Source organism: Lycium barbarum, chromosome 3 (assembly GCF_019175385.1).
Source record: "Lycium barbarum isolate Lr01 chromosome 3, ASM1917538v2, whole genome shotgun sequence".
NCBI classification, from domain to species: Eukaryota; Viridiplantae; Streptophyta; class Magnoliopsida; order Solanales; family Solanaceae; genus Lycium; species Lycium barbarum.
In genome coordinates, this window is record NC_083339.1 from 3,221,545 (window position 1) to 3,244,394 (window position 22,850).

A 22,850-nucleotide genomic window follows, 5' to 3' on the forward strand; every position below is an offset into this window, starting at 1 on the left:
TTGTATCTGTATTCTAAACCATTAATTAGCTGAAAATTGTTGGCCATTCCTCCGCTATTTAATTATCTTCGGGCTTCTAAGTTAATGACTGGTATAATATATATTATGTAAAGACAATAAATAATTAATATGTAAAAAAAAATAGATATTTTATAAAATGCTGTCTTGTAATTAATTTAACGAGTCCAAACTCAAAAAAAATGAAATGATGACAAAATCATCTAAAATTTGTAGTAAAGTGATACTTGTAATGTCAAAAAAATAAAAGTAATGATATTAGTAGTAGTGGCAATAAAATATTGTAAAAATAAAGTATTTAGCTCGTCAGTAAATTTAGAAAACCGAGTAAATTAAATAAAGGAGGGACAAAATTGGGTGTCAACACACCTTGACCTTGTTAATGTCTCCATTGATTCTGATTCTGATAACCACCTTGGTAATTCTGTCTTTGGTAACCCCCTTGAGAGTTATCAACATAATTAGCATCTTCAACCTGCATAGGTGGCCCATCATGGAACGGACCATCTTGAGTATGGTACATCCCTTTTGGCAAAACTGTATCATCCTCACAAACATTTACCTTCTTGATCTGGGATTCATCAAACTTTTTCGTTAGCAAGGAAATATTTGTTGCAAGTTCTGCCAATGTTTGCTGGGTGTCTTGATTCTCCTTTACTATATTCTGGATCATAGCACTACCATACGGTACCACATCAGCATTGTTTGAGTGCCAAGCCTGATTATGAGTCGTCAGCTTGTTAAGTATATTGGTCACTCGTCGATAAGTTTTGTTCATGAAACAACCATTAGCTGCATTATTAGCAACTGACTGCGTCACTGGATCTAGCCCTCGGTAGAACTTCTCCATTAATATGTGTTCCAGAAACCCATGATTCAGGCTCTTCTTCAAATACTCCTTGAATCTCTCCCAGCCTTCATATAGTTGTTCCCCTGGTCGCTGCTTGAATTCATATATCTTGTCACGAATTTCAGCCTTCTTGCTGGGGGGGGGGGGGGTACCATTTTGTGAGAAAAGTAGTCACCATCTGTGCCCATGAAGTAATCGAATTTCAGGGCAGCTTCTCAAACCATGTTCTTGCCTCCCCAGTTAAGGAATATTTAAATAACCTCAGCCGAATAGCATCTTGTGGAACATTGTTCTGGATGTGTGTCTGGATGTGATTAGCACACACATCCACAAAATTCTGCAAATGACGTTAAGGGTTATTTTCGGTAGAGTTCCGAAAGTATCCCTCAAGCTTCAACAACTGGTATAGAGAGGAGTCAATTTTCACGCTAGCAGCTGCAACTCGAGGCTAAACATTAGCAGATGCATAGTCCTCCTCCGCAACAAGATCAGCGAAAATATTCTCATCATCTAATTCATTTGCTTGATTATTCAACTGATTCCCCTGGTTGCCAGCACGTTGATTTTGCTGATTCTGATTCATGTTCATCTAGTTTAAACAGAGTAGCAAACAAGTTGTGATGGAATAAGCAAAAGACTTCAATCAAAGCAAACACTATTTAGTAATTTCAAAACCATATTCCCCAGCAATGGCGCCAAAATTTGATACGCTCAAATTACACCTATTAATGGTATAACGCGGACGTTGTCTAATATAGTAACCCAACAAGGTTGGGGTCGAATCCCACAGGGAATATGGTGTGAAAAGGTTACTAAAGTCGTAGGATGCTAAGCTTAGGTCTAATGTCTTAATCCGATGGTTTTGGTAATAGTTAATTTTTCTATGACTAATTGCTATCTACTTGCTTTGGTGGAAAGTTATGGTAAAAGAAACTAAGGTTGTGTCCCCGTTAGATAGAGTGTATGAACATGGGTATTGATCTTGATATACTTCTAATGGATCATTATATGAATGCACTTAATCTCTATGTGAATCTCTACTATTTCCCAATAAATAAAGATTATCTCTTTCTATGATTTTTCCAAATATAAGAAAGTAACTTTGAAGAACGATTAATCATGCCAAGTAAATTCTTCTTATTCCTAAGTGAATTTATTAAACAAAGCTTAAAGCTTTGAGTCCTTGTTATTTATTCTTACCAATCCTAATTATTTTCCCAAATAAATCAAGGTTTATGGCTTTAATCAATGTTTGCAACCATTAATTATGAATGAATAATGAAGAATAAATAAACCCTAATAATCCATTATGTGTATATCAATCACAACCCAATCACACAACACCTATCATTGGGTTCACAACCCTAGTAAGGAAATTTAGCTACTCATGACAAAGAACAACAAATAAGAAATTGAAGAATTCATAATTGCTTACTTTGGAAGAAAAAAAGGAATTGATAATACTTGAATTGATGTTTGAACCTTAAAAAACTAGAGAGTATTTAATGTTCTAAGCCAAAAAACAAAAATATAATAATTGATAACTATTAAAACCCTACAATGACTATTTATAGGTTCTGAAAACGTGAAAGTTGCAGATTTGCACTTTGGTCCCCGTCGATACAAAATACGGTCCGCATTTACGGACCGTAAACCAGTTTACGACCAAGTCTTTCATCCAGTTTTGAGCAACTTCAATCTCTTGAAATACGGACCGTAAATTGGTTTACGGTCCGTAAACTGCCCAATCTTCTTTCAACTTCCAAAACTCTGACTTTCTGCCAAATGCTCGAATGGTTAAATACGCTTTGAAATACGGACCGTAAAGTGGAATACGGTCCGTAAAAGTTGTTCGTAAATCACCATTTCCTCAGCCTGCCTTTCTAGTTCTTCTTATTCTTTAATACGCCCTGTTATACCCCATTTAAACCGGGTCCAAATTGAGTACAACATATTGGAGATTCCTATTTTGCTTTATTTTAAGGAGTCGCCACCTAATTGATTTTAAGGTGAATTAGGGCACCTAATTATTAACTAAGGTAAAGCTAACTAAACCCGTTAATGATCTGCTTAACTTACGATTCTAGGTAAGGGTTCTAATTATCCTAAAGGGAAGGGGTTAGGCATCCTCTAGGATCCGTTAACTACAGTTATCCGGCCAAACTTAGGTTAATTAATTAAGGATAAATATAGTGTTTAAATTTTAAAAATGACTTACAAATATTGCTAAAGTTTTAAAGGAAAATAATGTTAGTTAAAATAAGATTTACAGAAAATAGAAGATCTTTAAGGGTTATTTTAAAATAAGACTTATAAAGGTTGTTAAGGTTTTGAAGGAAGAGTATAATAATGCTATTTAAATAAGACTTGTAGAATAATTTGCACAAAAAAGAGACTTCAAATGCTATTTAAAATAAACTATAAATATTGCTATGCTTTAAATAATAATGTTATTTTAAAATGAGACTTGCAAAATATAATGATTTGCATATAAATAGAAGCTTTTAAGAGAAGACCTAGCCAATTTAAAACTTGAAATAAAGTTACATTATATGTAGAAAATCTAGACTTATTTTATAAATAGAATGCAAAAGGTGATAGAGTTTTCTTTCTCTTTTTACTAACTTTGTTTAACTATATTCAGCTCAAAAATATGTATAATTTGATAAATCTTGAAAATTGTATATAAGATATGTTTGGATTCATATTTGCACATTAATGACATTCTAAATTTCTAAGATATTAAGAATGAGTCATGATTCCCTTTAGCTCAAAATATATAGTCATGCCCAATTATTCTAATGAAGATAAATACTATAGGTATTATAGACAGTTTTAACGTATATAAAGGAGAATGAAAATTATGGAATTAATTATTAATTTCCTCTAAATTAACTACCCCTTACTAAAACTAATTCCCGCACTAATCCCTTTATAATTCATCTAAGCTAGGTAAAACAACAATAAAATAGAGTGTTAGTCAACAACATAAGATTAAATGCACAAAATAAAATGGAGGCTGAAATAAAATTAAATGGGCTCAGCCCATTTTAGGGCTTTAGCCCAGCCATTGTTATGGATTGCTGCAGCTGTTCCTGCCTATTGGGCTTTGGCCCAGAACTTTGTTTTCTATTTTTTGATGTGGACAGAGGGTTGGGCAGAGAGAAGAATCATGTTGGGCTTTTAGCCCAACGCCAAATGTGGAAGGAAACGAGTCCCTCGGACTCGTATGCGATAGTCATGCATAAAAACGAAAGAAAAAGGATTAGTATGTGGTCAACAAATAAAGCTAAAATATATAATGCAAGTTAAAAAGAACAGACCAATGGATTATACATATACTATGTATATTTAATGTATACCTCATGTATACACATTCATAGGGATGTATAGAAGGTTAATATTGGAAAGCTTTCGCTCCCGTCTTCCCGATGTTGCACAAGTTCCAAGGGATTTCATGAATCCCAGGCATGGCTAACACTGGGGAGGGTTCAAGCTTGATCCATAATGACCAATCTAACCTCCCCATTAACGTATTTCAGTAAAGTATACTAGTAATATACACAAGTATATACATAATCAGACATGGTATACTTGTAACATGATGGCGTATAAACTTTAAACAAATGCAGGACATGCACTAGCAATGTAACACAAAAGGAGACAGGGTTTAACACATATGAGACAGTCACTGATTCGATTAGTTAAAAACTTGTCATATTTTATTCCAAACTTGAGGCCAAAGCATAACTAAATTTCGATCTCTTTTTAGGCCGACAATAGAACATAAGAAAGCCTTTATAAAGCAAAACGTATGGAGGCAAATTCATGACCAGGTGCTTATCTTGATGAATTAAGTGGTGAATAGTTCGGGACAAGTAGCAGATTAATCAGGAGTATGCCAAGCAAATCAATAGTTCCAATACTTAAATAAAATACCCTCCTCCTCTACTTTAGCTATCCAACTAAAATCATACCTAAGCAGGTCGAAGAAAATAGATTTAACTGGATTCCATAAACTTTAGCGCGTTAAACTAAAACTACTCATTTTAGGACAAACAACTTTTAAGAGTTCGAACAAGTAAAAAAAGAAGCTTCTGCCAAACACGAGACCCATTTCTCCCCATTACTGCCATGATAATTCATATATCAGCTTCCTAACATAAGACACAACAGTAAAATATGGAAAGATAGAAGAGACTTGAGGAGATGAGGTTATTATGCACTTAAAGTCATACTGACTAAAGGCTAAAATGAGCATAATCAGACTAGGCAACATGCAGTCAATATGGTCTCAAATTTTTGGGGAGCATAGTGTTCATGTTCAGTTTGACAGATCCTTCATGGCCATGTTTAAATAAACAGGCAAAGCTAGAACAGGATCTTTAAAACATAGAATGGGAGCAAATCGGTATAGCATGAGTCTTGATTATTCATTTACCAAAAGGGTTCAAATTAGCGGAAATGAGACGAAGTGACTAAACCTCTAGATATAATTGACTTAACAGGGAAAAACAACATAGAAGACAAGCAGGACACCTAGTTCTTTTAGATTATTTACAAGATCACTTATCACATTTAATCAACCAAGGGGGCCATATCTAATACAGTGCGGGATTAAATCATATGCTCAAATGGTAAAGATAAAGACTAAGTTAACACATGTTAACAACAACATTTAAAAGATAACAATGCTCCAATTATGATATATAACAACTAACCTAATCAACTCTAACAAAACAGTATATAGATCATGACTAACCAAAACAGAAATTAGCATACACTACATGGTTAACATGAGCGGATTAAGCCAAAAAACATCCAAGGCATTTTAGCTAAAACAACTACATTAACACCTAGACCATACTTAACTGAGAACATACAATGCTATAACAACACGCAAGACATATTAAAACTAAGCTGAGCTAAACTAATATACGAAACTAAATAAATCTAGCAAAGAGAACTAACATATAAATAGGTTTAAACATTAAACTAAACTAACACAGGAAATAAAAATTATTTAACTAACTAACTCATCACATAAACATTCTTAATTGCAAAATGACAAAACTAAGCCAACTCATAGCCGCTAAAGAAAAAGAAAACGCAAAAAATAAAAGAGAAAGGGGAATTACCTTCTTCGGGTGCAGCGAAGTGAGGCCTCGAATCTACGATCTACTCGAACACTATCAAATCCAAGCTTGCGATGCTCGGATTCGAAGCAATACCAAGGCAAATGAAAACAAAAATTGACTTAGTATTTGTGACTCGACATTAAAACAATATTACTGCTGCCAAAGGACTGATATCTTAGGTTATTCTAGGTGACTAAGACTTGTATGTTTAGGGGGATTTTTGCGGCTGAACTCTTTCAATTTTCAGGCGGCTCAAGCTTTCTTTGTTTAAGGGGGATTTGCGTGACCAAAAAAAGCTTCCCCTTTTTAAATGATTCAAATAGAAATTATTTATAGGGTTTAGCTAGGGTTTGCTGGGGTTTAGAAATTGAAAATTAGGCGGGATATTTTTAGGCTCAACAACGTTCGGATGACAACGAATCAGAGAAATGGACAAAGCTCATTAAAGCTTCGTACCCGAAAGATCAAAAAGAGACTGATAAGAAAATGATGGGTTCATGAACGAACAAAAATCATTAATATGTTTCAGAGGCAAAAACGAAGAGAAAGAGGAAGCAAACAAACTTTAACCCCTTTCAAAGATTGACTCCGAATGGGGGGGGGGGGGGTATCGAGCATTAATTTCCCTTCCCCAAATCGACCATGCACGGTCTGGGGAAGGTGAAAGTCGACTGTGATCTTGCCATATTTGGTGTTAAAGCGTGAGAGAAGAGAAAGGAGAGAGAGGAAGAAGGGGGGGGGGGGGGGGGGAGTGCGGCGGGTCTGGTAGGGCTTAGGGTAAGGTGAATGAAATAAGGGGGTTGGGCCGGGTCGGATGATAGGTAGTGGGCCGAATTTTTAACGGGTTGCTGATTTCTTTTTTAAAAAAAATGGATTGGTCATTAATGGACTGGTCTGAAATATATTGTTGTTGATTGGGCTTGGATTTGGGTTAGGTGAATTAAAATATGGGCTGAATGAAAGATATAATTTAGGCTTCTAAATTTAAGTAAAAAATCTACTTTAATTGACTATATATTAACGGGTGCCAAAATATTATTTGATATGAAAGCATGTAATTATTAGTGCTCAGATAAAATGATATCATGATAGCCGTGCAATAATATTTTGAAAGTCAACAGTAAATAAATGCTATTATTTAATTGTGCAAAAATAAATGTGAGGCGTGTGCATAGGATGGTAAAATGCTGAATGATTATAATGCGAATTACAATAATATCGGTAATAATAATAATGAAAAAATAATGATAATAATAATAATGATAATAATAATGGTAATAATAACAACAGTGACTACAACAGGATAATGAATGCTGGTATTAATAAAAGCTAAAATTATAGTAAAATATAAATAGTTATTTTTTAAGTTGTCAAAAATATTAGAAGCGTGAATAGATATTTTGGAGGAGAGGCGGGACAAAATTGGGTGTCAACACGCCCATGGAATACGGCCCGTTTTTGAGAATACGGACCGTGAAAGTTGCAGATTTGCACTTTGGTCCCCGTCGATACGAAATACGGTCCGTAAAGTGAAATACATACCGTAAACCAGTTTACGACCAAGTCTTTCTTCCAGTTTTGAGCAACTTCAATCTCTTAAAATACGGACCGTAAATTGGTTTACGGTCCGTAAACTGCCCAGTCGTCTTTTAACTTCCAAAACTCCGACTTTCTGCCAAATCCTCGAATGGTTAAATACGCTTTGAAATATGGACCTTAAAGTGGAATACGGTCCGTAAAAGTTGTTTGTAAATCACCATTTCCTCAGCCTGCCTTTCTGGTTCTTCTTATTCTTTAATACGCCCATGGAATACGGCCCGTGTTTGAGAATACGGATCGTAAACTGAGTTTACGACCACTTCTGCACTTTCAACTGTTTTCATTCCGAATCTGTTCCGTTTCCTGAAAAACACTAAAAACCACGTAAAATCACACAGACTTTCTTGAAAACAAGTAAAACTTATAGTAGAAAAGCATCGATTTGTGGCGTAAAATCACACCACATCAACAGCTCCCCAGAAGAAGTTGACAATGTGCTTCTCAATCAGTTCCAATGTACCTTTAGGAAGGTTAATAGCAGGCAAAATATGTATAGGTGATGTGGCGTGATTTTACGCCACAATCGATGCTTTTCAACTATAAGTTTTACTTGTTTTTAAGCAAGTCTATGTTATTTTATGTGGTTTTTAGTATGTTTCAGGTAATACGGGGTCCCTAGAGCCAAAGTGTGGAAAACAAGCAAAAAAACTGCAAAACTGGAAACAACTGGAGGTTCTGGAAATTATTGGCGAAATATTGCTCTGCGCGTTCGCGCAGTGAACACACGCGTTCGCGCCCACGCGCGCTTGGGACTATACGCGTTCGCGCTATATTATCACGCGTTCGCGCTGAAGTACGGCGAGTGGAGCTGACGTCATCTACCCGATCGCGCAGACACATGGCGCGATCGCGTTGAAGGAAATTCGGGCCAGACCGAACAAAACTCGGATTTTTACGATTTTTGATATTCCAGTTCCTATAAAAAGCCAACTAGGGTTTTCTAAACACATCTTTGGCAGCTTTCACAAGTTGGAGGCTATGGTTTCTACAAAAATATTCTCTCTTGTATTTAATCCTTGTTGATGGAAATCTCTTGGTGACAATAAAGATTGACACTCTTGTTGTGCTTATTTATTCATTTGCATTGTTCTTAATCAAGTAAGTTTTTGCTATTTTAATTATTCTTGTTCATGAATGTTTTCAATGGAATAGCTAACCTTTGAACTCGCCCATTTACTTTGTTTGAAACTCGGAAGAGGAAGAACGGAGTTGGGATAGAATAATTAACATAAATTTGGGGCGTTAACCTTCATCTAATGGAAGTTGACCTAGGAATAGGCAATACCACTTGTAGCCATATTCGGGTGTTCTTAATGCTCCTAATTGCTTGAGGGATCTTCAATTGGGTAGTCTAGTTAATCTTCGGAAGAAGTTAATTTATAGTCATTATCCGAGGCTAAATAACATAAACTTGCTATTATTTATAATTCGTGAAATAGATTGGATCGTTACTTGAGAAGTAGTTTCCTTTATTCCATTCTTGTTGCCATTGATCAATTTACTTGCTTTCTAGATTAGAATTTACATTTTCGTATTTTATCAAAACCTTATAAAAAATCACCATTGATGCGTTCGGGCATAGCTATTGTTAGTGATAATTCCTAATCTGCTTAAATCGCCTACATATTGTTCTCTGTGGGATTCGACCCCAACCTTGTTGGGTTACTATGCTTGACAACGTCCGCGTTATACCATTAATAGGTGTAATTTGAGCGTTATCAAATTTTGGCGCCGTTGCCGGGGAACAATTGGCGTATTTTGGCTAATCTAGGAAATAAGCTAACTTGCTTTGAACCGAACCCGTAAATATTTGTGTAGTTGTTTTCTGTGTTTTATCTTATTTTATAAAAAAAAATGGCATCTTTCCATGAAAACTTGTTTAGTAATGACTTTTATTGTGAGCATGGCCAAATTGGTGAGTTCAAACTCATGATGGAGTGTCTGCTAGGTGAGGGTAATGAAAATCAAAAAGCCTTGGAAGAATATTTGGAAACTAGTCTCTAACTTGGTTTGATGACAGATGAAGAAAATCCTTCATGGGCAAATCATTATGAACTCCCCAATGCTCAAGATGAAAGGGTAAATCATGAAGATGAGTTAATTGGGAATGCCAAAGAAAAAAATGAATTGGAGTCAACCATTGTTCTGAACAATATGGTTGGTGTTGACCCCAATCCGGGGGAAAAAGAGGATGTCATAATTCAAAAAGTTCAAGAGCCTTATATTTTGCAATTTGAAAATTCAACAAGGCAAAATGACATTCCTCACTTGAAAGCCAAGAAGTGTAGGATGAACAATATTTTACTTGGCGTGATCAGATATTTACCACCCCCCGCTGCTCGTGGTCACAAACTTGATTCCAAGTTAGGTGCCCAATTCATAAGCTCCAAATGGCGAGAAAAGCGGTAAAGGTAACCGTCGTGCCGCGACGTTATCTTAAGCGCTTGGTGGGAGGCAACCCATCATTTTAAAAATTTTAAATCATTTTTGAAATTTGATATTTTTTTTTAGAACAGTTTAGTTTATGATTTGTGACTAATCTGCAAAGTTTTACAATTTTTGGAATTGTTTTGAGCAGGTTGGGTTTTTAGAACAGCCACAAATCAGTAGCTGCTGCTGAGACATGAGTTATAATTTGTTAGACTGGTTTCTGTGCTTATTTTCTGAGTCTGGAAAAATGGGGTCTGAATTACCTCTGCGCGATCGCGCACGAACTGACGCGAACGCGTTAAAAAATAAAAAAATAACTTTGCGCGAACGCGCCATATGACCACGCGAACGCGCAGAAGCGCGTTTTTCCAGTTTACAAAACAGAAGGCCAGGGGGTATAAACCCCCATTTTCCTCCCATTTCCCTAAATTCTCTCTCAAACCTAACTTCAAATTTTTGAAAAAAAATCTTCAACTTGCAACCACAAGGTATGTGATTCTTTCATTGTCTTGTTCCTAGGGTTGTTTTTATCATCTTTCCATGTTAGAAATTGTGAAAGAGAAAAAAGATTTCTTCCACTTGTTTAAGCATGAAAATGTGATGAAATTGTTGAATTTCTTGTCATGTAAATTGTTGTTTGTTGTGAGTGATGTGAGTTGAGAGTTGGGTGTTGATATGAAAAGAAAAAAATGGGGCAAAATACGTGCTAAGAATCATTGAATTGAATCCCCAAAAATGATGCCCATAACCTGTTTGTGAAAATGTTTCGTTGAATCTGAAACGATGCAGCACAATCGCGCCCATACTAGACGCGAACGCGCTGAATCAATGGCTAAAAATTGCGCGAACGCGCCGAATCTAGACGCGATCGCGGTGACTAAAATTCTCAAAGTTGCGCGGTCGCGCCAGTTCCTTGCGCGATCGCGCTGATAGAATGAATCGAAATGGCGCGATCGCGCCTGTTTGTCACGCGATCGCGCTGAGAAAAAAATGCCAGTGCACAAACAGAATGCTCGCACAGAGCTGCTCAAAACTTGGGTGCCCAATTTCCTTAACCTAATTGCCTCATTATACATCATTGTAGGTGTTCATATGCATTGTGTTTGTTTTGTAGGTACTTAAACTTAAAAAAATGGCTTCATCATCCAATGCTGCCCAAGTGCCCTTGATTGAATACTATGACACCACCACCTTCCAGTCAGCAAAATGTTCGAAGCTATATGATAGACTGCTGGAAAAGAGCTTCATCGAAGAGAGGGGCATTGTAACAGACAATTTGGAGGAAAAGATGCCCGAGTTCTATGGAAGGTTGGTAACAAGTGGCTGGATACGCTTTGCGGATGAACCAATCAGGGCAAATCATACACTTGTGCGGGAATTCTATGCAAATGTTGCAGAGGTAGACATTACACATAGGGAAATTGTCAAAGTCAGAGGTGTGGATGTCCTGTGCAATGCCTCTAGAATCAATGCCTATTACAATCTGCAGGATGGTGACAACAGTGAGATGGCCCAAATGTACGAGCAAATGCGTCAACAATCGTTTGTGACCCACCTCCACGGTGGGGAGCAACCAAAGTGGCTGACCACAATGCAGAGAAAGATTGACTCCGCAGAGTTCATTGCTGAGGCCAAAACTTGGCTTGATATTGTCACATCCAGGGTGCTGCCTTCCAAACATGATTCAGAGGTGCCCATTGAGAGGGCCAAATTAATTTGTGCTGTGATGGAAGGGTTGTCTGTCGACGTGGGGAGGCTCATTATGCAAGAAATACGGGAGGTGGTGCTTGAACGGACTAAGAGTCTATTCTTCCCGTCATTGATCACTTACTTGTGCTCCACTGATGGAGTGCCCACAAGGCCAGGTGACAAAGAAAAGAGCCCCGGTGGTCCAATTCATCCATTGAAGAAGAGAGGCCCTGGGAATGTGCAGAAGAAAAGGAGGATTGATGTAGCAGCCCCGTCATTTGGGCAGTTCACCTCTACTGCATCAGAGTCGACTGGTGGAGCATCTACTCCTCCTATGGCTATTCCAATCTTACCACCACTACAAGAAGCAGTCAGGCCTTTCCAATATATCTCCACCCAAGTCCATGGGGTGGGCAATCGGATTCAGCAGCTAGTGGCTAGTCTCCCTTCGGGCCCACATAGAGAAGGCACATCTACAGCTCCCTCTGGTCCTGGTGGTCCGACATTAGCAGGTGTGGTGGAGTACATGAATCATATAAAGGAAAAGCAGGGTAAGATAGAGAGGAGGCAGAAAAAGGCAAGAGAGCACGCCAAGAAGCAAAGCAAATTTCTGAACAAGATGATGAGTATTCTGAGAAGTGTGTGCGGAGCACAGCATGAGGAGGAGGAAAATGAGGAAGATTTTGTCCTGCCAGAGCCCAGCAGCTCCAGTTCTGAGGAGCAGAGATGACCATAGCACTCAGTGCTGGCAGGTATGCTTAAAAATGTTTTTGTATGCTGATGTGATGCAGTGAGGGCACTGCAAGTTTTTTTTGTTGGGGGTGGCCATTTGGTATCGTTGTAGGGTAAATAGGTGTTTAGGAACCCATTCGGCTTTTCTTTGCCAGAGTTCTTTTCCTGAGGGGGATTTTCATTTTGTTGAAACTGGCATGTTTAGGATGTTGCTTAGGTTGAGTAGAGTAATTTTGGCTTATTTGGTACTACTTGGTAACTAATGGCATATATTGTGGTTTGTTTTGTTTGTTGGAAATTTTGGACCCCTCGAAATTTTGAAAAATGCATAATTTTGAAAAATGCATACTTAGAACAGGATTGATTAACATGATTGATTCTTTATATGACATTATTATCATTGGGGTATTGTGTGTGATAAATGACTGCTTAGGAGGTCACAAGTGTAAAAATAATTGTCCTTATGCCAATGTGTGTGTGAGTTGTTAGTTTGATTCTGTTTATGCATGTATAATCTAGAACTTCCCCCCGCGTGGTCTTGTATGAAATTCGAAAGTTAGTTTGATTGTGAGATGATTTTAGGCTTTCTTTGTTGAAATAGTCACTTTGCCTAAATAAGCCTTACCAAAAGTGTTAAATACCCCTAGTTTCCCTTTTGAGCCTTTTTGACCTTTTTCTTGGCTAGCCAATTATGAAACCTTACCCTTTGTGCAATTAATCCATCTTCGCACCCGTTCCCTCCTTGATGCTACTAGTTAGATGAGGAAAAATGCCTAAGTTGGGGGTGAATTAAATGTGGAGTACATGTTAAAAACATAAGTTGGGGGTGGTGGAGTTTGCTAGTGGAGATTCGATGTGGTAGTTGCGTTTATATATATACACAAAAAAAAAAAAAACAGAAAATTGTAACGCAAAAAAAATTGTAAGTTGGTTAGAAGTAAAACCACATCGAGGTCGAAAACTGAAAGAAAATAAAGGGGTGGAAAGAAAAGAGGCGAATTAAGGTGACAAGATGTTGTAGTGTTCAAGGAGGGTGAGTCACTAATATCCAAAAAGTATCCAACCCGTCCCTAAACCTACATTACAAGCCGAAACAAGTCCTAATGTGATCACAACCGAACGATCTTAGGATGAGAACATAGAAAATAAGGGCAAGCCTATGGTATTTGCATGTGTAAATATGAATTTCTTTGTGAGTGTGAGTGTTTTTCTCTTCTCTTTCGTCTTCGTCCCATTCTTGTCGTATATATATGTGTTGGGACATTCTTTGGTCTATGTGAGGGCATAAGGATGAGAATTGAACAAAATAAAGTGTCCGCCTAAAGTAGCGTTTGTGTGCACCATAATATGTTCGGTAATGTAATGTCATTCATTGAAGCTTCATTGTTAGTCGTAGTGTTCTTGAGTTGTGCATATTGCTTTAAAGTAGAAAGTTGGGGTGGTCGTTTAGAGGAAAACATGCATGCCGGTAGTTCAAAGTCAAAACCAATGTAGACATTGTTATTCTATAATATCTAGGTATTAGATTGAGTTGTTGTTTTGTATGGCTTGCTTGAGGACAAGCAAATACTTTAAGTTGGGGGTGTTGATGTGGCGTGATTTTACGCCACAATCGATGCTTTTCAACTATAAGTTTTACTTGTTTTTAAGCAAGTCTATGTTATTTTACGTGGTTTTTAGTATGTTTCAGGTAATACGGGGTCCCTAGAGCCAAAGTGTGGAAAACAAGCAAAAAAACTGCAAAACTGGAAACAACTGGAGGTTCTGGAAATTATTGGCAAAATATTGCTCTACGCGTTCGCGCAGTGAACACACGCGTTCGCGCCCACGCGCGCTTGGGACTATACGCGTTCGCGCTATATTATCACGCGTTCGCGCTGAAGTACGACGAGTGGAGCTGACGTCATCTACGCGATCGCGCAGACACATGGCGCGATCGCGTTGAAGGAAATTCGGGCCAGACCGAACAGAACTCGGATTTTTACGATTTTTGATATTCCAGTTCCTATAAAAAGCCAACTAGGGTTTTCTAAACACATCTTTGGCAGCTTTCACAAGTTGGAGGCTAGGGTTTCTACAAAAATGTTCTCTCTTGTATTTAATCCTTGTTGATGGAAATCTCTTGGTGACAATAATAGGTCTTAATTCAGAAAAGTTAGTGGGAGTATCAATTTTAGGGATTAAAGCTAGACAAGAATGAGTATAGAACTTAGTGAGTTGTTTACCCTAAAAGAATGCATGAACAAAGGTAGTGATGTCAGTTTTAATGATGTGCCAACAAGATTGGAAAAACTTACCATTATAACCATTTGGACTTGGTGCACTGTCCTTGCTCATATTGAATACTGATTGCTTAATCTCCTCTTCATCAGGTTCACTAGTTAATATGTTGTTGTCCTCATTTGTAATGATTTGATGAATGTGATTAATGATTCTACTATCTTTGTCTGGGATGTTCAAGTTGAATTGCTTCTTGAAATGCTTGGTGGCTGCTATGGCAACATTCTGATCTCCTTGTACCCATCTACCTCTATGATTCTTAATTTTATGGATTTGCAGCCTTCTTCTCTTGTTTCTGAGAACACTGTGGAAATATCTGGTATTTTTGTCCCCATCCTTAAACCATTTGAGCTGAGTTTTTTGCCTCAACATTGAATCTTGCAAGCTTAACCATTTCACATATTCAACATATCCTTTGTTGAGTTGTTGTCTTCCTTGATCAGTGTTGTTCATCATATCTAATTCTTCAAGTAACTCAAACTTTGCTTCCCAGTCTTTGACATGTTCATTAATATCCCCAGTATCCTGTTTAGACCATAGACTTAGCGTGTTACTAAGCCTTTTAAGCTTGCTTTGCAGCTTCCATAGTGCATGGTCAACCCAAAAATTAAGAAATTTAAAATATTTAACATGATCTTGCTGAGGATTATGACATTTGAGAAGTAGTGGTCTGTGATCAGAACCGGACCTAGAAAGATGTTTAACCACATTTCTTTAAAAAACCTCAGCCCATTTTTCATTAACCAAGATTCTTTCTAACCTCATACATATTCTTTTACTAGGGATCCAGTAATTACACCAAGTAAACTTAGGACCAGTATAACCAATGTCATTCAACCCACAAGAGTTCATACAGTTGATAAAGTCTAAGCTTTTAGAAGCTCTATGAGAAATGCCTCCAAGTTTTTCATCTGGATCCATAATAACATTAAAGTAACCTCTCATGCTCCATTGTCCACTAATCTGATTGTTCATGCTCCCAATGCTGTCCCAAAGATCCAATCTTTCTTCAGGAGTACACTTAGCATATACAGCAGTGACAAAAGTGCCACTGTCAGTAGGGAAATCTTTGAGTTTGAAAGTAATTTGTTGTTCAGTGTTGGCTACAATCTCTGTGTGATCAAAGTTGTTCCAAAAGCACCAAATTTGACCATTGATGTTGGCTCTACAATGTTGAAAGCCAAGGTATCTCTTGTAACCTGTTATCTTGCTAACATCCATAAACGGCTCATATATTGCTACAAAGCCACTCTGTTTATGTTAACCATAATGTTCAATCTTAGAAAGGCCTTTTTGGACCTCACACCCCTAATATTCCAAAAGATTGCACTAATCATGAATGGATAGGGGTGGAGCACTTTGTCTTAGACCTCTGCATGCAGTTGCCTTGTCATCTCTTACTTTCCTTTTGCTTTTGTTTCTTGTATGATTCTTCATCCTGTTTTTGCTCCTGCCCCTTAAATCAGTAGCAATATCCTTCCTCTGACTTTGAGCAGTGTCTTGTTGATCTCTCTTGTGGTATATAGAATCAGTTGAATCAATGGATTGAGCTTGTGTTCTCCTAATTTTTCTTTCTTTTTCTCTCTCTTCTGTCCATGTGCTGAGTATTACTGTCATTACCCTTGTCATTTTCAGTCTCATAATCTTCAGAATTATTCTCTCTTTCCTGTTCTTTGTTGCTATTCCCCACTGATCCTTGTTGTACTTCCCTGTCACATTTTAGATCCACAAACAGTTCAATCCCTCGAGCATTCTTGATTTCAGATGGAAGCTAGCTGAGGGACTGGATTTCACCTTCCTCCAGGTTTCTTATCCCTATTTTGGGATTAGAGTTCCTTTGTTCCTCCTTTTCTCATCTTCAGTGTCACTAACATGGGAAGTATTCTTTTGACTTTCTTCAGCCGAGTCCATAAAACTGTCCTGATTGTTTTGTTCAATGTAATTTCTTTCTTTCCCCTTTTCACTAGTCTGCTCCTTACCTTGCAATACATCAGTGCTCTAATCTCTTCCAATTCACTCATTGCCCTTTTCTATCAATTGTTTTTTGTGACTATCAATATCTTTCCTTTTCCTCTTCTTAACAATCTCTCCTGGAGCCACTGTCTTAAAAACTATCTTATTTCTCTTTTTTGGAAGTTTTTTCTTTTCCTTCTTCTTCTTCTTCTTCACTTTGTTATTGGTTCTCTGATTGATGTTCCTCTGTAGTTCCGCTTCATTCGTACTCTTATTTGTGTCATTGATGTGTTCTTTCTCAAATTGACTCTATTCTTCATCTTTTCTGTTATGTTCAACACTCTCCTTACTCTGATCTTCAGCCTTATCTTGATGTAACCCTCTAGCATTTTCCTGCTTAATTACCTCTGACAGTGTCGTTCTCCTTATCATTCTCAGCTTTGTTAACCTCCTTATTTCTTTGATGACCTTCCCTGTTGTCATTTTCTTTTTTCTGCTCTGCCTTCTTTTGTTCCACCCTTCTACATTGTATTAGAGAATGTCCCAAGATCTTACAATGCCTACAAAATTTGGGTGGATTTTCATATTCAACCTTTTGAGTAAAACCTTTAGAGGACATGATACATCTTCAGCTTCAATCCATATGACATTAATCTTGGGTTTAGTAAGATCAACTTCAACCCTGACTCTAGCCATACTGGGTCTAGTTCTGTAATCTGTAGCGGCATCCATAGATAGTGGAATACCCAATGGTCTAACTATTATAGTTCCAGGCATGACAATGAAACGGTATTTAAGGGAGGAGTATCCAAACTGGCACTATTGGAGAGTCCTCATCTGGTTTACAGTCCGAACTCCATTTCTCTAGCCACATAACCTGGCCTTCAATCTCAATAGATCTTCTAAACCAGACATTATCACAAATCTTCCTTATTATCGAAATGGCCGAATGGTCTAGGACCCCCCTGAACTTGTCGATTTTTATTCAGTGTACACCTAAACTTTACGTTGGCCTAATTACCCCCCTCAACTTGAAAATATGATAGCCTGGACCCCCCCTAGATGTTGATGTGGCAAAGAGCGTGAATATACTCTCTTTTAGGCGCGTGGAAGGGTGAAAAATCAAAAAATCAGCTTCCAAATGGGGTATTTTTCAACTATTAATTGCCACATAATCAATATAATGATTTTATTTGATCCAATTGTATTTCTTATTGGTTTTTCTTAATATACATTGCATATTTTATCCCAATTGTGTTTTTTTCTTTTTCGATATGATGATTATTTATTTCAACTATGTATTTTTTTTTCTTTTTTCGGATCCAAATCTAAATAACTTAGTTGAAAGTTTCAACGTGAAATTCTATTTATTTTATTCAAATAAAAATAAGGTTTAGCAAAGGTAATGAAGTTTAGACGGTGTATTGTCTACAAAAAAATTGTGTATTTTTCTTTTCATGCAAGTACTATTTATTTCAACTGTGCATTATTTTTTTTCGGGTCAAATTCGTAAAATATTTGGTTAATATTTTATTTGATTTCTTTTTTAGATTCAATGATTATTTGTTCTTACTGTGTATTTCTTATTTTCCTAGCCAAATATATAAAAAAAAAACTTGATTAGAATATCATTATCTTTAGGCAAATAAAAAAATTATAGTCAAAATATTTTCAAGTTCTTTTTTTACAGATTTGGCCCGAAAAAGATGATTCAAATAATTGTTGAACTTAAAAAGTAAAAAATATATATTTTATCCTTTAAAAAATGCCACATGGACAAAGAAATCCATGTGGCAGCGCGTGTTGACCACCTCCATGGGTTGTCAGCGTCCAGGGGGGGTCGTGCCTATCATATTTTCAAGTTTAGGGGGGTAATTAGGCCAACGTAAAGTTTAGATTTACACTGAATAAAAATCGATAAATTCAGGGGGGGTTCCGATCTATTCTGCCTATCGAAATCCATAAAGACTGTGCGGAAATTAAAGACACCAATTTTAGGCTTACCTTTTGGCGTGATTTTCTCCGCAAATTTTGACCTAATTTTTTCAATTTGGGGCCTAGATTTCATGAATTTGCCGACGAGTGTGAATTTACATTCTTCAGCCATAACTCCATTAAAGTCCTTACCTTTGATTTGTCTTATACCCCACTCTCCATTAGCACTGACCAAAAAGATTACACAACAAATTAATGTAAGAGGAGTAGATAAAACTTGTAAATTTATTACGTTTGTGCTGACATTTTTTCACGTAAAATAATGTTTAACAAGATCTTTAAAGGATTTGAGGAGTTCAGCTAACAAAAAGTCACTAGTTGCTATTGCTTTGAATAATTATAATCAAGTTTGAATATTGAAAGACTAGGTCCCATTTGATATACATAACTATAATATTTATAATATAAATCTTCTAGATTTAGAAGTCATAGAAGCATAAGCTTAAAAAAAAAAAAACTACTTCTATAACTAGAAACATATAACAACTACTATATATATCTGGGACATCACAAAATTTAATGCATGCGTTGAAGCTAATTAATCTTTGATGCCGTAAGCTAGAAAACAGAGGCGGATTTCAGAATTTGAAATTTATGAGTTCGAGTTTCAAATTCTATCACAATTTATTTAATCGATTGAGTTTGAAATTTAATATTTATACAAGTTTAGTAAACTTTCTTATACATATATTAAGTTTGAGCAAAAACTACTTAATTCAGATGAATCTGTAATTTTATACATTGAATCTGCCCCTGCCAGAAAGACCATGAGCTGATGCTGGGCAATGCTCACATATTAACCACATTTGAAAATATAGTTTTGTGTGATAACTAATTAATTTTTATTACCAAAATTTGAAAATATGTACAGCATAAAGCTGTTTGCTGAACATCATGCCCCAACATTCATTCATGACTCAATTAGAGATCTCATTTCCTCCATAATTTTCTATTGAACTATCTATCTAATTAAGTTGGATAAAAAAATTGAAACTTTTCTAGTCATTTTGCAGCCTGCATTATCATGCCACCCCTAAATTTTAGTTTAACTGTAGTATTTCCTCTGTCTTAGGAAGAATGATAAGATTTAGAGTGTATTATAAATTTTGTGATTATCAGAGAATATTTTAGTTCTCTCTAGCTCTTATTTTTTGCATGCTTGTTAATTAGTAGAGGTTCATGGTTACCTCATTAGGATCGATAAGGTTGAGACCTGGCCCCTTGCTTGTACTTGTCCGTGTTGAGGATTTTTTGTTTTTATTAATAATAAAAGGCCGCTAGACACATTGTTTAATGGTAAAATTCGCCAAAAAAATAATAGTCAGATTTAGAGTAGGGAGATTAATTAATATGTCTAATCTTTTTGGCTGAATACGAATCGAGTTCAATATTTTTTTTATTTTTTTTTTGGTTTTTGAGATAAATTTAGCATATTCACGTCCTATATAAAAGTTCTAGGTATCACAATTTTTAACTCAAAATATTTTAGTATATGTGAAAGCATCGTAATTAGTAGAAAAGGTGTTTGTTTCACAAAAATAATAGTGCAATTATTTGTGGACGGCCACACGAACAGTATAATAATGTAAGGATTATTCTCTTCAGTCTTAGTCATGGAAAATGATTTGTGTTCAATTGACTTAGTCAACGGTTGAATCTTTATATTGGCTGTTTCCAATTTTGAACTATAGGGGAGTAGTATAAGTACAAGCAATGCTTCCAAATAAGTTCATTTTAATGAAGTGTTTGAAGGTTCGTTGTACCTTATCAATTTCAAATTATATACCATTAAGAGAGGTACCATTAAATACCTCCCAGATAACTGCAATTGAGAAAAAAAATATAGTACTAATTATCAAAAAATATGTTGAATTAACACTTAGTGACTTAGTAGTTATATAGAACAGAACGATTCAAACAGACAGGGGCGGATCTACGTGTGTGTTGTCGAGGGTGTTCACCCAAATACCCTCGGCAAAAAATTGCAGTGTATATATAGAGTAAATTTTCTGTGTTTATGTGCATATATTAACTTTGGAACACCCTCGCTAAAAAATTACAGTGTATATTTAGCTTCTATTTTTTTCTGAACACCCTGAATGAAAATCCTGGATCCGCCACTGCAAACAGACTATATATAAACGTAAGAATTAAACAATAATGGAGGTAATTTTATAATATAGGTCAAATATATTAGCAGGATCGCTACACAGACATGGCAAGTTGTAAGGTTACATCATATTAATCCATAGCCGACGCTAAAAACAAATTTCATTCCTTCTAATAAACTTGACTTGATGATAACATTTCCTCTTTTTCATTTCATGTGATGCACTTTGATTGTGCACTGATAAAAAAGTTTTGAAATTTATGGTCTAAAATAAGTCGTAATATTTGTATAACTATAAATCATCTCATTAAAGATAAAACGAGAAATTTATAGCAAAATTATTTTGAAAAATAAAAAATATTAAGTTATTTTTTTTTAAACATACTAAACAGGAAAGAGTGTCATATAAACTGAAATAGATCAGAGTATTATTTTAAGACAAGTTGCTCAGGTTTGTCGCTCTATATATAGAAGCAAAACCAAGAGCAAAAGCCGCAAACGTATTCTTCTTAGTAGAGTTTTCCTGTTAAGACAAACTTGCAATATACAAAATTAAAATGGTTTCTTATTCTCATGTAGCTATTTCTTCTTCTTCTAATTCTTCTTCATCTAATTCTAGTCCATTTTCCACATATCCACAACAAGAAGTGAAGAAAAACAAATCATTACCCTCATATCATTGTTCACTTCATAGAGTTCGTAGCCTTCTAGCAAAACCTATGACTAAACTACCAATTGCTCCATTACCACCAACACCTCCTAAAATCTACAGAGTCGAACCTGTTAATTTTAAGGAAATTGTCCAAATGCTCACTGTAGCACCCGAGTTTCAATCCGTTTCTAATAAATCTATCTCTAGTTCTGATTCTGGTTCTGGCTCTGGCTCTGACTCTATCTCTGTCTCTGGTTCTTTCAATTCGAGGCGTTTACAAGATATCGCTCCTCCTCCACTTGATCTCTCACCGGTTTCATTACAAAGAAATAATGGCAATAATGATAATATTGCTGCACAATGGCGCGAGTTCCTTCGTCCTCCTTCTTCTTCTTCAAACAACCAATTACTAGAATCAATTGAGACGTGCATTGATTTAAAAACGTCCGAAGCAGAAGAAATATCACATGTAACGCCCCGAATCCCATCAGAAAATTATTTTGGATCGTGCAGTCCGCTGGCTAATTTCCCTCTATCGCCTGCTTCTTTTGCATGGTGTGCTTCGATTCTTTTCAGCCCTGGCACGCTTACTTCACCAAGCGCGGTTCAAATCATTTGAGGTCGTTGTAACTTATTATTTATTACTAGTACTATGTATTTACTTGTGGGTGGATCAAGAATTTGAATTGGAAGGTCTAGAAAGAGATATCACAATTCAAATACTTGATGAAGTTCCTTTCTTCTTTTTCATCTTCACCTTTACTTTCAAATAGAAAACATAATCAGATGTATTGTATTTCCAAATTCATTCCAAATCTATGTTAATTTGTATATTGTGGACTGCCGAAGTGTGTTGACATTTTACTGTTAATTGCTTTTTGGAAGTAGTCAAGCTGATAGTAGAAAATTGTTAAGCGAAAAGTGTCTTATAAGTCTTATGATTGGTACAATTTTGTTAGTGATAGTAGGAAGAGGGAAAAGAATAACTGAAAGAAAGGCGGTCATTAGTTATTATTCAAAATTTTATTTATTCAATGATCAGAATTAAACGGGGATATATAGCTTGAAGAAATAGAACTAAATTTCATTTATTTATATCAAGTTCTCGAAGGGCTCATTCAATGCTTACTCGAACTATTACTCAACAAAAAGTAAAACCTTTAGTTTCGGCTCATCAAGATAGGGATATAAAAAAGAAAGAGTTTTTCCTCGTTTGTAGATCACACGAATAAACACTAAACACTGTAACTCAACCCCAAAAGAAATTTTAAGAAAAAATGATGTTTTGCAGTGTACATAAGCTAATTTAAAAGCATTTGCATGTATTCGACTTTGAATCAAGAAGTAAAGAAAAAAAAAACAAGCACTATATGACTATTCATTTGAAGAGCGCAATTTTTTGTC

General features: G+C 36.1%; 1 protein-coding gene across 1 annotated transcript; it reads left to right on the top strand.

The window, feature by feature from the left end:
- The first annotated feature begins 21,351 nt into the window (after positions 1-21,351).
- Positions 21,352-22,065, top strand: LOC132629755 (uncharacterized). The gene has a single exon (XM_060345110.1). It carries the CDS (start codon positions 21,352-21,354, stop codon positions 22,063-22,065), a length of 714 nt encoding a protein of 237 aa, XP_060201093.1.
- The last annotated feature ends 785 nt before the right edge of the window (positions 22,066-22,850 follow it).

Excerpts from the sequence above, each read along its gene's own strand:
- LOC132629755 (XM_060345110.1), top strand. The coding sequence starts at position 21,352 with ATGGTTTCTTATTCTCATGTAGCTATTTCTTCTTCTTCTAATTCTTCT.